Below are 15,977 nucleotides of genomic sequence, written 5' to 3'. Positions count from 1 at the left end.
GGCAGAAGTGGGAAAGATTTAGGGGAACGGTTTGCCCTCCACCGCTCAGGAACTTGGCCCGGTGACAGGCGCTACTGCATCCACCCTGGCCAAGTAAAGAGGGGGAAGGTTCCTCTAAATGCTGCACGGGCAAGGAGGAAAACCACCTCTGCCTCACCGCCCAGCCCCTAGAAACCCTTTTCCCAAAGAAAATCAAAAAGTAGACTCCCCTGAGGGTCTTTCCAGGCTGCAGCACACTGTCACAAAGCAAAGGGGGAAGGACCGATGGACGGGTTTGGGAGGCTCCAGATTCACCACACAGATGGGGCTCGTGGGAGGGGGTTTCCTTCCCCTCCTGACCCTCTCCCTTTCCTCCCCAGCTTCTTTCTTCGGGGACGGCTACGTGGAGATGCCGCTGGCAGACGCCTCTCGCACTCTGCGGCTCCACCTGCAGCTGTACACCAGCCAGGGGAGCGGGCTGCTCTTCCTAGCCGCCGGCCAGCCCGACCACCTCCTGCTGCAGCTGCGAGCCGGCACCCTGCAGGTCAGCAAAGCCTCCCCAGGCTGGGGTCTGTGGGTCAGGGCTTCATCCAGCGCTAGGATGGAGGGGGCAGCACCTTCCAAGACCCCTCCTAGGGGATGTTAAGGGTTCAAGCGGAGGGCGGACAGAGTCTCGGGGGCATCGGTTAAATACAGAGAAACAGGTTCCATCTGGGGAAGCTCCTCACCCGCTGCCCAGGGTGATGCTGGGGAACATCACAGAGACACCCACACTCCACACACATTGCCAGGTCAAACGCGGTGCACAGCACCCTCGGGGTGCAAGGGGTTAGCGAAGAGAAAGGGTGAGCTGAGAGGGTCCAGAGAAAGGAGAGGTGTCCCTTGTCCCACCACAGGCTAAGCCCAGCCAGGGTGTGGGAAGGCAGCAGGACAAGAAGAATAAAATCCCACCTCTTGCGGTTATGGTGTTGGCACCCACCGCGAAGGAAAAGAGCGGGGAGCATCCCAGGCACGCATCCCACCTCTCCTGCGGCCTGGGCCGGGCCACCAACCACAACTAAACGAAAGCAGGAGAACAAGCAAGCAGCTGGCCGGAGGTCTCCCTAATGCAGACGGCGTGTCTCAGGTCCACCAGCGAACCCTCTACTTAGGCTGGCTCCGGGCTGTTGCTTGTGGGGAGCAAAACCTGCTATTTCCCCCGCCGGTTCCCAGGGCAAGGGCTGGAACAGCCCAGGCTGCAGGGATGGAGGGCAGCGGGCAGGATGGAGCAGGGCAAGAGGAGCCAACATCTGGCAGGGTTCCTCTGTGGGGGGAGAAGAGAAGCTCAGCAGCGGGGCAGCGGGACTGGGAGATGGAGGACCTCAGGGAAACAGCCCTGAAAGCAGAGTTTGCTGAGAAAGAGTGAAAGAGGAGAGAAATTCAGAGAGCAGGACAGAGAAGGCTTGCCCACTAGCTGCAGAAGGAGGAACATGCAGAGGAGGAAGAGGACAGGAAAAACAGTAGTGACTAGAGGGACCAAAACACTTGTGAGCTCCCAGGGACATTCCACGCTTCAGTAGGTACTTCTGGTAGGTGGAGAGGTGTCTCCTCTGCTGCAGATAACACCTCGAGCTGAGCACTTTCCATGTCCTTCCCTGCAGGCCAGGCTGCAGCTGGGCTCGGAGGAGGTGACGCTGCAGTCCCCAGCAGAGCTGCAGCTCAATAACCTGGTAGTGCATGACGTGGAGCTGCTGGTGGAAGACGGCAGGATGACACTGACCATTGACAGCCTCTTCAACAGCTCCGCAGACATTGTAGGACCCGTACGGGAGCTGGACATCCAATACGGCCTCTACGCTGGTGGGACAGGCAGCCTTGACCTGCCGTACCTTGCCGAGGCCAGCTCGCCATTCAGAGGTTGCCTCCACTTAGTGACATTCAACGGCCTGGATGTCCTCTCCCCACCATCCTCTGATGGCAGCTCCAAGATCTTCCACCGGGTCCAGGAAGGGTGCAGCACACAGTTCTCTGCAGAGCCCGAAGAGCCCTTTGGGTTCCTGGGGCCACACTCCTACATTGCTTTTCCTACGTGGGATGCGAGGGAGGAAGCGACCATCGAATTTGTGATAACAACAAGCATCACCCAGGCACCCCTCATCTACCACGCAGGGCTGGAGAATGACTTCTTCTACCTGGAGATCTCCAACGGGCGCCTGAGAGGGTTTGTTGAGAAGGGGAACGGCATCATCGTCTTGCACAACAACATCTTCATCAGCGATGAGCAGCAGCACTATGTCAAAGTCTACACGGACATCCACAAGTTTGAGATCCTGATTGATTACTACGCCTCATCCACGTCCAACCGGGGCATCAACAACTACCTGGACCTTCAGGGAAACCTCTTCATTGGAGGTATGAACGAAAAAGCTTTGCAAAGGCTGAGGGAGCATCATCTTGCTTTCATCTCTGTGTGGACCATGACCAACAACTCGTTTGTTGGCTGCTTGGAGGACTTGCGGATAAACCTGCAGAGAAGGAGTCTGCAAGATGCCGTGATCACAAAGGACATCACATCAGGCTGTGGAAAGCAAGATCACTACTGGGACTATGAAGAGGTGTACGAGCAGGATGAGGCACCCACCTCCCCACCTCCAGATGTCTGGTCGGGAGCACCAGGCCTGGTGGTGGAAGCGTGCCAGCCAGACAACAGCTTCCCACCTGCCTTTGCCAACATCAGTAGGCTGCTGCATGTCAGCCCCCTCATCGTCTCTGAAGGGGGCATGACCTATCTGGAGTGGAAACACGCCCAGCCAACAGTAGACTTGAGCCTTGCAAACATCCGGCAGTCCCAAATCCTCTTCAGCATCACCAACGACCCTAGGCACGGCCAGCTGGAGCTGGACATTCCTGGGTCCAGGAGCAGAAGGAAGTTCACCTTGTTGGACATTGTGAATAGGAAAGTCAGATACGTCCATGATGGCTCTGAGGGGCCCATGGACCAGCTGATGCTGGAGGTGACAGTGACTGCTCAGCAAGGGGTGCCAGAGTGCTTGCAGCAGGGGCAGATGTACCTACTGCCCATCATGATCAACCCCGTCAATGATCCCCCACAGGTGATCTTTCCCCATGGGAACCACATGACAATCCTGAAGCACACACGAAAACACCTGACCACAGACATCCTGCAGGTCCTAGATGATGACACATCCTGTGATGACCTCGAATTCCAGCTGCATGGTGGCCAGCAGATGGAAGAGGGTTATGTGGAGTATGACTTCCATCCTGGAGTGCCCATTGAAGAGTTCTCCTGCAGGGACCTGGAAGCAGGCAACATAGTCTACGTGCACCAGAGTGGGACAAACTCACAGCTCACCTTGCAGGTGAGCGACGGCACAGTCCCAAGTCCCATTGCCACCCTGAGGATCGTCGCCATTGACCCTGACATCCGCCTGCACAACAACACTGGCCTGTCCATCTCCCAAGGAGGGGCTGCACGCATTACCACAGCCAACCTGTCAGCAGAGACAAATGCCGTGGAACAACAGGTTGCCATTCTGTATGTCCTCACAGAGCCCCTAAGGTATGGTGAGGTCCAGAAACAAGGGAGCGTGGGAGGGGATTGGAAAAAAGTCGAGTCCTTCCACCAACAAGACCTGGAGCAAGGGCGCATCCAGTATTTCAGCACAGACTCAGAGCACCGACTGGAAGATGTTGTGGAGAAGTTGAGATTCGAAGTCCAGGTGGGGCAGAAGGTCTTGCAAAACAACACCTTTCTCATAAGGATTGAAAGAGCCACCATTAAGATGAGGACCATGGTCCCCCTCCAGATGAAGAACAAGCGGCACAGAAATATCACCAGTAAGGAGCTGGAGGCAATGTTGGAAGATCCAAACTCTGCCCCAGTCCCCTTCCAGTACGTGATAATCCAGGCTCCCAAAAAGGGAAACCTGGAGCTGCTCGGCAACAGGCTGACTGAAGGCTTTGGATTTACCCAAGACGACCTGCAAAGAAACCACCTGAGCTACAGCGCAACCATCAGGAACTCTCAACAAGCCGAGGACACCTTCCAGTTTCGTGTGCGCTCTGGCAAGCAGCACTCTCCTGTCTATACCTACACAATCAGCATTGGTGGAGACCCTGATGCACCAGCCCTGACCAATGTCCTCCTGACCGTGCCAGAAGGAGGGCAAGCCGTCATCTCCAAGGACCACTTGTTTGTACAGAGCACGAACAGCATGGACTACCTCTACGAAGTAATTGAGGGGCCAGCACATGGGAGGCTGGCCTGGGCTGCGTCCCATGGCTGGGCCTCCAGAGAGGAGATCACAGAGTTCACCAACGATGACATACTCCACCGCCGGCTGCTGTACCAGCACGATGACTCCGAGACACTGGAGGATGACATCCCCTTCGTAGCGATCAGGCAGGGCGAGGGCAGTGCTGAGCCTGATGTAGAGGAGGTGAGAGGGGTTTTCAGGGTCTCCATCCAACCCATCAATGACCACCCTCCAGTCCAGGTGGTGAACAAGGTCTTCAATGTGGTGCGCAATGGGCAGCACCTGCTGACGACAGATGACATTGCCTTCACTGACAAGGACTCTGGCTTCTCCGACACACAGCTGGTGCTGGCAAGGAAGGACATTTTGTTTGGCAGCATCTTCTCCGTCGATGACAGAAGCCACCAGGTCTATCGGTTCACACAGGATGACTTGAGGAAGAAGAAGATCCTCTTTGTCCATTCGGGGGCTGACCGAGGCTGGATCCAGCTACAGGTCTCAGATGGCCTCCACCAAACCACAGCCCTCCTGGAAGTACAGGCATCAGACCCCTACATCAAAGTAGTCAACAACACCGGACTAGTCATCCACCAAGGCAGCCGAGGGACCATTGACTCCTCTGTCCTCAGCCTGGAGACCAACATGGACATCAGGTCAGAAGAAGAGATACGGTTCCTGATAACGACACCCCCAAGGTGGGGGACCGTGCTGCGAGGGGAGCAGCCGGTCATGGCCTTCTCCCAGAGGGACCTCCTAGCAGGAGAGATCTCCTACCGCCACAACGGGAGCAGGAACAGCCGGGATGAGCTCCAGTTCACTGTAGAAGCAAAGGAGGTGGCAGTGGAGGACACGCTGGCCATCAGTGTGTTCTTGGACACCCATCCCAGCCCCCTGAGCATAGTCAACAACAAGGAGATCCATGTCTTCCAGGGGGAAGCAGCTGGGATCAAGGAGGAGTACTTACTGGTGAGTATCCCCTTCTCTAGTCATTCCCCAAACCTGCATCGCTTCCCTGACCACCAAACCGGGCCAGCCACCGGTGGGACTCCATTTTACTCCCACCTGCCCAGAGCAAAGGATTTGTGCCCGTATCAGGCTTTGCCCAGGGGCAGAAGGAGGGTTCAGGCATGGCCTCAGCAACAAGGTGACCCTTACAGCTCATCCACAGCAAAGTCTTGTGGGATTGCACAGCAGTGGGCTGTGGGGCAGCCCAACCTCACAGGCACCAGCCCCCAACTCATGCCTTGTCTCCCCCACACTCCCAGGTGGCCCACGAAGAGATCCCCCCCCAGGACATAGTCTACCTGGTGAGAAGCCCCCCAGCGTACGGCTTCCTGGCGATGCTTCAGCAAGGCCGAGACTCAAATGAGCAACCCAGCCTGGACCCCATCCAGTCCTTCACCCAGGAGGACATCAACAACGGCAGAGTCCTCTACCTCCACTCCAAGCCGGAGGAGGAGCGTGACCAGTTTGTCGTGGACATCACAGCCAGCGGTGCGGACCCACTGGAGAGGGTGGTGGTGAGCCTGGCCGTGCTCCCCATCACCGTTCCCCTGGATGTCCGCAACATCACGGTGCCGGGAGGTGGCTCCGTCACCCTCTCCACGGGCATCCTCAACATCCCCAACTCCCACTACACGGCTCTCGGCGTGGAGTTCAAGGTGCTTGAGCCCCCCCGCTTTGGGACCCTCCTGAACAGCGAGCGGCCCGAGGATGGCAGGCTGCACAGCTTCACCTGGAACGAGGTAGAGCAGCCAGTGTTGCCCACTTGCCCACTACACTGGGAGTTGGGAAGAGCCTGGGGATTGTCTCCAGCCCCCAGCGGCACTGGGAGGCTGGGGAAGGCTGTGGGGAGGGCTCTCTGCAACAGAGAGCTCTGTCCTTGGGATGGAGGGGCTCGGGATGGTGGGCTTGCCCCGCAGGCAAGGCATGCATCAACCCCCAAGGTGTGCCCAAATGGCTTTGGGGGACATGGGGTGGGGATGCAGGCAGAGGACCCACACTGGGCTCCGGGTCTGCTTCCCATGCGCATCCCGCTCTCTGTCTTTGAGCTGGATCCATCCCACAGGGATGCCCCGAAGAAGCAAGTGGCAGGCACCCACCTCCCTCCCTCCTCCCAGGCTGGTGCACAGGTCCTCTCCCCAGGGGGGCTGGTGGCCTGCGTCCTCCCAGGAGGCTCACCCAGCTCCTGCCCCACAGGTGGAGAACCAGCAGATCCAGTACAGGCAGGACGGACCGCCACAGGCCCAGGTGGACAGCTTCACCCTGCTGGCCAACGCCTCCGAGATGGACCGGCAGAGCCAACCCAGGACCCTCTTCATCACCATCCTGCCCCACAGCTCCAAGGGGCCGCGGCTGAGGGTCAACGCCGGGCTGCAGGTAAGGGTGGGATGCCACGGGGATGGGCAACGGTCCCTGGGTGCTCACCACTGGGACACCCTGGGGGTGTCCAGCGCAGCGACCCCCTCCCAGCCTGGTCACGCACCTCCAGGAATTCGGGCACAGCCGAGCCGGGGCGCAGACCAGAGGCGGGCGATGGGCTCCGGGGAAGGGAGGCTGTTTCCCGGCGGGACGAGGTTTTGCAGGAGGCGGAGACCAGGCTGTCCCATCCCCCCCCACGCCTCCCCTCTCCATCCTCCACCCCGTCCCTCCCCGCCGCCGATGCCGAAACCGTCCGCCAGAGGGCGGGGGGGCCGCGCCCGGCCACGGCGGCAGGCAGCTGCCTGCAGGCAGGCAGAGGGGCAGGGGCTCCTCACCTGCCCTTTTCTGAGGATGGTCAGCCTCCTCGCCCCTTCCCCAGGGGCCGGAATAATCCCTGGCAGCACGAAAGAGCGGCTTGCCCGAGTTTCATCAGCACAGATTGGAAATACCGAATTATTTAGGCAGCCTTCACACCTCTCCTTGTGCCCATCTCAGTAAAGCCAGAAGCCTCGCCTGCTGCCAGACATCCCACCTTCTGTTTCAGACACCCCTCTGCCCCGTTCAGGATCTCTAAAGCAAAAGTGCAGCAAAGAGATTTTTAGAAAACATGCGGGAGTGCCAACCCAGCAGGATCATTCCCCCCATCCCCTCAGGCTATCCTCACCCATCCCAGGATTTCCCAGGCTGGCAGCAGGGAAAGCAGCTCCTTCCATCAGGATTGTCATGCCAGGGGCATTGCAGCAGCTTCAGGAAGGTGTTTGGGAGCCTGGGCTCTGGAAGAGATGCCCAAAGGGAAGAGTATGGGCTAGTCACCACCTGGAGGCAGGGAGAAGGGCCAGGGCTGCCAGCAAAAATTTGGGGGGGTACCCCCAGCCACAGCCAGCCCTGGCTCTATCCCTGCCCACACTGCTCTTGGTTCACCAGGAAGCTCAGCTCCCTCCCAGCAAATCCCTTTTATATTGTGCATTAAGTGGTGCCTCCATGATCTGCCCCAGCTGTGCCGAAATCCTGCATTCCCGACACAGAAAGCTTAACCCCTCGGCTGCCGGGCCCAGGGCAGCCCCTCGGCCCCACTCCAGACGCACAAAAGCTCCTCTCTGCTCGCTGAGGACCACCGCATCCCTAAAGGGCATCTCCTGGCTGGCCCTGGCGGGGGGTCCCGAGGCAGGGGGAGCAGGAGGCAGCTCTGTCCCCAGTGCCATGCATCGTCCCCGGGACACGGGGGAGACGAACAGAGGAGCAAGAGGAGGAGGAGGAGGAGGAGGAGGAGGAGGAGGAGGAGGCTCCCTCCCTGCCTTATTTTGAACCAGTCCATTAGCCCAGAGGTCGCAAGGCACTTAGCACATCCTTCCCTCCCAGCCACCGTGCTAAAAAAAAAAGGTGAAGAGAAAGAAAAAAAGCTCCCGAAACAAACTCCGAGGCAGCGGTCCATCCGCCTTTCCATTGGGATCCCAGTCTGGCGCTGGGAGGGGTGACCACAGCCGCAGGAGGGGCTCTGGCGGTGGGAAAAGCTCCCCGCTCCCAGCAGGAGCACTGCTAAAGCAACCCAGGGCTGAGGAGCGGCCCGGCCCTGCCGTGTTTGTGCTGTGGCGAGAGATGACTTCAGCGTTTAAAGGTCAGGCCGGGTCCAGGAGAGAGATTGCACAAAGGCTTCCTCTGCTGCCTGCCAGCGCCGGGGGTGCAGAGTCCACGCAAGGGCTGGGGAGGACACGGGCAGGGTTCAGACCCCAAAGTGGACTCCCCTCCCCCCCCAAAAAAAAAAAAAGACCGGGCACATTTGCCCCAAATCAGTTTTTTGGGTTGCATCAAGGAGGAGGGATGGCTGGATGCCACCGAGAAGGGCTCCCACTGCTGCACCAAAACACAGCCGGCCACGCTGCCGGCGCTATGCCGCTGCCTCCCCGCGCGCTCTCCCGGAGAGCGGAGGCGACACGGAGGCTGAGCAAACATAATAAACGGCGTAAGCGAGAGCAGGAGCCAGGCGGAAGGCTTTAATAATGCAGAGAGGACGGGGAGCATGGCGAAGCAGGTCAGCGCTGGCGGCACGGGCTCTCGCCGGTGAGCAGAGCCACTCCAGCCACTGCCTGTGCCCATCGGTCCCCGGTGGCCGGCGATGCCCCAGGGCTGCTGGTCCCCCCCTGCCCGCAAACCCCTCTCCAGGCTTTGACCAGGGGGAGATTTCCTTGGCACCGAGCCCCGGGTGTGATTGCAATGTCACCGGGCACCCAAGTGACCCAGCTGTGGGTGCTGGGGAGCGGGGAGCAGCCCGAAAACTTCGGTGCACGTACATGGTGGAGCAGCAGATCCTTCTGCCAGGGCTTCAGCTCCCACGCAGCACTTCCCCCATCCCGTCTCTCCAAAGCTGTGTTTTCGAGCCTGCCTCCCGCCATCCCACGGGGACTGCCGAGGGATTTAATTTCACTGTCGGCACCCACACCCACTCAAGAAATGTTTCGGGTTAGGCCAGCTGAAAAGAGCAGAAAAGAGCTCATCTAACCCAGCTGAGCAGCTCCTCCGGCGCCCGGGTGTTGTCTCGTGGGTTTGCAGGACACCGGCTGGGCTTGCGATGCTGTGGGATGCTGCTGGTGCTGCCCCTCCGCCCCGCGGGAAGGCTCGGGTCCACGCGCCCCGTGATTTCGGGGCATCCCGAGGGCGAAAGGCAGCTGCGGGGTGCATGGGGTTCATCCCCACGGTCTGCCCAGACCGAGATACGGCACAGGGTGAGGAGCAGGGAAAATTGTTGCCTCCAGCCCAGGAGAGGGGAGATGGCAGTGCTTTGGGGTGGCAGTGTCCCCAGGGACGGGTGGGCACCGCTGGATGGGGAAGGGGGGGAGCAGCCCTGGGAAGCTGTGGGGTGACCCTGAGCTGGGCCGCATACTTGTCATTCCTGGAGGGTTTGCTGGGGCGGCTGGTGGCCTTGCGAGGGGGCGGTGGGACGGGTGCTTTGCTGGGATCATGAGCTAGGAGAAACATCCAGCCGGGGAGAGACGGGGCTGCGGTCATCACGTAGCTCAGGGAGCGAGTTCAGGGCTCGGGGATCCCACAAAAAGGCCCTTTTCCTGCAGAGCAACGGGGAGAGACACACAAAAGGTGCAGCCTCTGCCCCAGCACAGGGCCTTCTTCCGTTTCCAGTGCTTGGGGAAACTGAGGCACGGAGGGGCGAACCCTCAACTCTGCCCCGCACACGTCATGCAGCCGCACGGACCCGGCGGCGCGGCACGTGCTGGCAAACACGGCAGCGGTGCAGGGTGACGCGGGGCTGGGAAGAGGCCAGATGCTGGAGGCATCACCCAGCGCGCAGACAAGGCTCCCTTGTTGGGCTTGGGACGTGCTCGGGCACCCAGCGATGCCGTCTGAGCAGGGATGGGGTCCATCACAGACTGGGGAGGAGGGGAGAGGTGCTGGGGGGACGTCCCAGGGGGATTACAGCCTCTCCCTGTCCCCCAGCTGCGGGAAGGCACCATGGCTGCCATCGGCCCCCACATCCTGAGCGCCGAGGACGAGGACTCCCCAGCAGAGGAGGTGACCTACTCCATCCAGCCCCCGGCTAACGGGAAGGTTGTGCTGCGGTCGGCACCCGGCGCTGAGGTCCGGCGGTTCACCCAGGCCCAGATAAACAACGGCCTCGTCCTCTTCGCCCACCAAGGTAGGGCAGGGCTGAGGTGGCCCCGGTCCCCCAACGTCAGCCCCAGCCGAAGGGGAGGGGACACCACGGGATGGGACCACTGTGCCACCAGGGCAGGCGCTAGCCCCATCACACAGCACTGTGGTCCAAACCGTGCCAGGTTAATGGGGGTCACAGCCCCTCTACCCCCCATAAATGCCCAACTCCATGCTTTCCGCAGGGTCCCTGGATGGGGGCTTCGCCTTTGACCTGTGGGATGGTGAGAACCTGTCTCCTGGGCACTTCTTCCTCATCAGGGCCCAGAGAGAGCCCCTCATCAGCCTGGCCAAGAAGCAGAGCCTCACTGTCTGCCCAGGTGGGTACAGGCACGTTCCCCATCCTCCCAGTTCGACGGCAAATGGGGCCCTCGGACCCTTCCGCCACCCCCTGCCTGAGCCCAGGTGCTGGCAAGAGATGTCCGTGGCAGAACCTGCCGGCAGCTGGCGAGGGCATAGCTAAAAGTCCATACTGGACGTGTTTTCCAGGTGCCCTCCAGCCCATCACCAGCCAGAACCTGCAGGCAGTGAGTAACAGCCCCACCAGCTCCACCGCTCTCTACTACAGCATCGAGCAAGCCCCACGCCTGGGCAGGCTGAGCACCTCCCGGGGGGAGGAAATCCGGAACTTCACCCAAGCCCAGGTGAGGTTTCACCCCCTCCAGCCCTCCGTCACATCTCAGGGGTCCCAACCCAACCCCGCTGCCACCACAGGCAGAGGGACCTCAGCCCTGGCAGGAGGCAGAGCAAGGCTGCAGCCCCGCCGTGACTTTCCTAGCCCTGCCAAGGGCTGCCATCACTCCAGAAATGAGACAGATGCCGCCATCACCCACTCCGGGTATTCATTTTGCTATTTAGCAGAGCTCATTGAGGTTGGGTTTTTTTATTTTTTTATTCCTAGGTGGACAGCGAGTTGATTTTCTACCAGCACGAGATGCCAGAGAAGCCCTTCTGGCTCGCCCAAGATGCCATCCGCTTCCGCGTGGTCGCTCCCACGACCATCTCCGATTCCTTCATCCTCCTCGTGTTGATCTCTTTCGAGGCCAGGTGTCCCCAGCGCTTGACTCAGCTATGGAGAAACGCAGGTAAAGGAAGGGAGAAGCAAGGGACAAACAAGCCCTCCTGAAGTTTGCGCAATCCTTTCCCATTCGGGGAGGCTCGTGCAAACTTCAGGAGGGCTTATTTATCTGAAGACGACACTGCCACGCGATTTCACATGGCCACCCAAGCACAAGCTTTGATATTATGGCCCGCAACATCTAAAATTACACCCATCCTTTTGCTGGCTCTCCACACGGTTCCTTCCTCCATCATCTTACCAAACTAAGAAGTCCCAGTTCATTCTCATCCCTCTCCATTTCTTTGCAATCCTCCTTTTTCTGCTATAACTTGCCCTCACCTCGGTCTGTTCCCCTCTCCAGCAGACCCTGGCTCTTCCCAGAGATGACAAATTTTTGGGTTTTCCCTTTTCTCCCAGGTCTCCAGCTTGCAAGGGCTCAGCAGGCTGAGATTGACACCTCGGTGCTGGATGCCTCCAACCTTCTAAGCCAAATCCAAGTCCCCGAGAGGGCTGCACATGATGTCGTCTTCCTGGTGACGGAGCTGCCAGCTCACGGGCAGCTCTTGGTGGCTGGTCTGCCTCTGGAGCGGTCACGGCCATTCTTTCTGCAGTCAGACCTGGCCACAGGACGCCTGGCATATGCCCATGGCGGAGACGGCATCTCCGAAGACCATTTCAGATTTAAGGCTTGGCTCCGGCCCCGGTCGCAGCAGTCCATCCGTCCTCCACAGGAAGGGGTAGTCATCTCCGAAGCTTTCAATATAACAGTGACCAGCAGCAGCAGCAAGCCACTGCAGGTGGTAAAGCGGCAAGAAGTGCTGCAGGTCCCACCAGGCTCCATGGTGACCTTGTCCCAGGAATACCTGGATGTGGCAGACCCATCAGGTTCCCCAGAGGAGATGGTGTACAGTGTCCTCCAGAGATCCCTCACTGGCCACCTGGCCAACGCACACAGCCCACAGGAGCCCATCAACCGCTTCACCCAAGCGGATGTCAACGCAGGCCACGTGGTGTTTGTTGCCACTGGGAGACGTGCCCCAGGGTCCTTAGCCCTGAGCCTCTCTGACAGCCACCACCCACCTACCTTGACCTCGCTGGAGATTGAGGTGCTGCCTGCAGTGAGCACCGCTGCCAGCCTGGTGCCACTGGAGGTGCCCCAGGACCTGAACAGGGCCTTGGTGTCCCACCATCACCTCCTGGGAGCCGCACAGCTTGGGGCAGGCAATGTCCTGTACAGGATCACCAGGCACCCAAGGTTTGGCCAAGTGCAGGTCAACCAAAAGCCAGTGCGGGGCTTCTCACAGAAGCAGCTGGACCGCGGGGAGGTGACCTTCACCTTCACCAACCTCACCTCTCCTGAGGACAACTTCCAGTTCCTTGCCATGTCTCGGGCAGTGAACAGGACTGGGGTGGTGAACGTGACCGTCCGTGCCTTGGTGAAAGCTCGGCCGGACAGCGTGTGGCCCAGGGGCACCACAGCCCTCCTGGACACTGGCGTTCTTGATGCCAGCATGCTGGCCAACCGCACCAAGAGCATCCCAGTCTTTAAGATCCGCAGGGCACCCCATGGCAGCCGTCTTGTGAGGGTCTCCAGGGACCCAGGACAACCCACCACCCCGATCGAGACCTTCAGCCAAAGCGAGCTGGAGCAAGCGCTGGTCGGGCTGGAGGTGCTGGATGCTGGGGAGACCGACCTGCCACAGCAGAGTGACAGCTTTGTCTTTGAGCTGGTGGCTGACGGCGTGCCACCAGCACTGGCATCCCTGGGATACAGCAGTGAGCCCTACAACGCCTCAAAAGCCTATGGTGTCACCCTGCTCATGGCCCCCCTGGCACCCTCACTTCCAGTGCCCCAACCCCGGGGCACAGCACGGAGCAGCCCCAATGCCAGCGAGCTGGGGATGCCACCCACCGCCTGGCCGGGTCCCGGTGCCACCACCAGCCCCAGCCCCGTGGAAGGGGGCACCTTCCTCAGCTTCATCGAGGCCAACATGTTCAGCATCATCATCCCCATCTGCCTCATCTTCCTCCTGCTGGCTCTCATCCTGCCCCTGCTCTTCTACCTGCACAAGCGCAACAAGACGGGGAAGCACCATGTCCAGGGCACCCCTTCCTCCAAGGCCAAGAACGGGACTGTGCCAGACCAGGAGACCTTCCGGAGGACGGACCCCAACCAAGGCATCCCCCTAACGACTGTCAATGCCCTGGAGGGCAAGGGCACAGGTCCCCCACCCCAGGGTACGGGTCCTGGGGCACCACCAGACCCCGAGCTTCTCCAGTACTGCCGGACTTCCAACCCCCCCTTGAAAAACAACCAGTACTGGGTGTGAAGGGCTCAGATGTGGGGGCACGTGACCACTTGGGGGTCCGGACCCTCCCGGAGCATCACCAGCCACCTCCTCCCGGCTCTCCTCCTCCCTGGGAGCTGGCATCCCATGGATGCAGGAGGACCCTGGGGAGGCAGGGGCTGCTGGTCCAGCCCCCACAGGAGCCCCAAATCTCCAGGTGGCTTTGGGCAGGGGAGGGGACACTGCATAGGCAAGTGGGGGCAGGTGAAATGCCCGAGCATCCCTGGGGAACACTGACTTTGGGTGCTCATTTGGACCACCCAACGGTGGCCATGGCACTGGAGGGGACCCAATGATGGTGGGGACCAGTACCATGGGTGGCTCCTCTGTGGGCGGCACCGACCACCACTGGGTGAAGAGGGGGTGGGGGGGATGTTTGCCACAGCTCTCGGCACGAAACGCAGGAGGAGCGGCTCAGGCTGAGTCAGGCTGGGGGATGAAGTTGCCCAAATTCCCCAGGGCTAGGCGGGCTGAGACACTGGAGCAGAGGCTTGGAAAAAAACCAAACTGTGGCCGATGCCAGGGGAATTTAAGGAGTCCCCACCCACTTGGAAAGGGAAGAAAAAAAAAAAACCCAACCCGCCTCGCTCTTTCTCTGCGTGCTTGCTGCGTGTTTCATAAAGCAGATTGCACCGAGCCCTTGGGGGGAGGGATGGGGGGGGGGAGTTTGCACAACAGGTAGGATGCCCTCGGTGGGGAGGGACGGCCGGCGCTCACCTGAGTGGCATGAAAGCGGAGAGGAGAGCGGAGAACCGGAGCCAGGCGCGGTTTTTCCACTGTATACTCCAGTACGGCAGAAGTAAACCAGAATAAAGTGCCTTTTCACGGGTTTTCTAAGCCATCTCCCTTGTGTCGCTGCTCCTTGCCAGGCCCCTTTTAAGCCCAGCAAGCCGGCGAGCGACATTTGGAGGTAATGGACCGAAATCTGGGCTCTTGCTCAAGTTTTCCCCGGCATGGAGTCCTGAAAACTTAAATAGAAATTATCGGAAGACAAGCAGAGGAAAAACTGAGCGCTGAGCTCAGGATGGGACCCAACAATAATACCCTGTGTTGCTCCGGCTGGGATGCTCATCACAGGGCACATCCCGCTCTCACAGCCCACGGCGGGAAACTGAAGTGAGCCCCTGGGGACCACGGGTAAAACCACTACCCCCCCAGGGTAAAAACCCATCCCGCCATCCCTCCCCAAAGCAGCACCCCGGGGGCCGTCCCGCTCCAAGGCTGCAGCAGAGCCGGGACGTTTGCTTGGACCACGGCGGCGGTGGTTTTCCTGGCGGCGTTTGCGGTGCCAAATGTTTGCTGAGCGGTAAGTCACACCTCGCCCCGCTCCAGCTGGCAGGTGCCGGCACGTCCCGCCGGGCACCCACGGCCATCCCGCCCCATTCAGAGGCAAGGGGAAAAAAAAAAAAAGAAAACACAAATAATAATAAAAAAATAATAATAATGTTTCCTTCTGCTCTGAAGAAAATCACATCCTCTGTAAAACGGGGACAGCGCAACCGGGCTGCCCACGCCACGGCGCTGCTCCCAAAAGGTGGGGACAACCTCTCCCCGGAGCACAGAGGGAGTGCCATCGCCTCCCTCCCTCTTCCAGATTAACCCCAGCTCCGTGCCTCCCCCGTCACATTCAAACAACGGCATTTATTATCTTTGCTAAGTACGTACACGCACCCCCCCACACCCAAGAAAGAGATGGAGGTTTGCGGAGAAGCTGGTGGCATCCACCGAGGGTCCCCTTGGAAGCATCCGCCGTGTTTGCCTTTTGAACGGGTTTTCGCCTCGCACCCGGGGAATTAAATAGAAGGCACTTGGCCTATTTAGTAAGGAGCATTGAAAGCGAAGCAGGTTATTTTTAAGGCTCGCGGTTGTATTCCCCACTGCTGGGAAACATCCTCTGCCCGGGGTCGGGGGAGGACAGGCAGTAACCTGGAAAACGCCAGCACGGATGGTGGTTCTCCAGGGCCGAGCTCCGCTGGCAGCATTAAAATCCCAAACGACGCTGCCGGCTCCGCTTTGGGGTATTGGGGGTTTGCGGCAGGATGGCTGGGGCGGGATCAGGCCCGGCCTCGGTGCTGCCCACCACCACCCCACCCGAGGAAGGGCTGAGGGTCCCGGGGAACCCTGTCCGGCCACCAAACAGACAACCCGCAGCCCAAAGGAGCTCAGAAGTTTCCTGGCGGGGTCCTTTGGCTTCCCCGCATCAGGAACCGGCACAGCATGGCTGCCTTCCCCGCGGCACCGAAGGCGGCTGCT

The 15,977-nt window shown here is 59.9% G+C and overlaps 1 protein-coding gene across 1 annotated transcript; it reads left to right on the top strand.

The window, feature by feature from the left end:
* Positions 1-301: 301 nt before the first annotated feature.
* On the top strand, positions 302-13,706 carry CSPG4 (chondroitin sulfate proteoglycan 4). The gene is given in 9 exon segments (XM_009886707.1): positions 302-523; positions 1,620-5,201; positions 5,501-5,980; positions 6,435-6,614; positions 10,104-10,302; positions 10,394-10,636; positions 10,806-10,960; positions 11,218-11,401; positions 11,794-13,706. Coding segments are annotated over 9 exon segments (7,158 nt in total).
* Positions 13,707-15,977: the final 2,271 nt, after the last annotated feature.

The sequence above is a fragment of the Charadrius vociferus genome, unplaced genomic scaffold (genome assembly GCF_000708025.1).
Source record: "Charadrius vociferus isolate BGI_N301 unplaced genomic scaffold, ASM70802v2 scaffold356, whole genome shotgun sequence".
Classification (NCBI taxonomy): Eukaryota; Metazoa; Chordata; class Aves; order Charadriiformes; family Charadriidae; genus Charadrius; species Charadrius vociferus.
The sequence above is the reverse complement of the archived record's forward strand: the minus strand, read 5'-3'. Positions and strand labels throughout refer to the sequence as shown.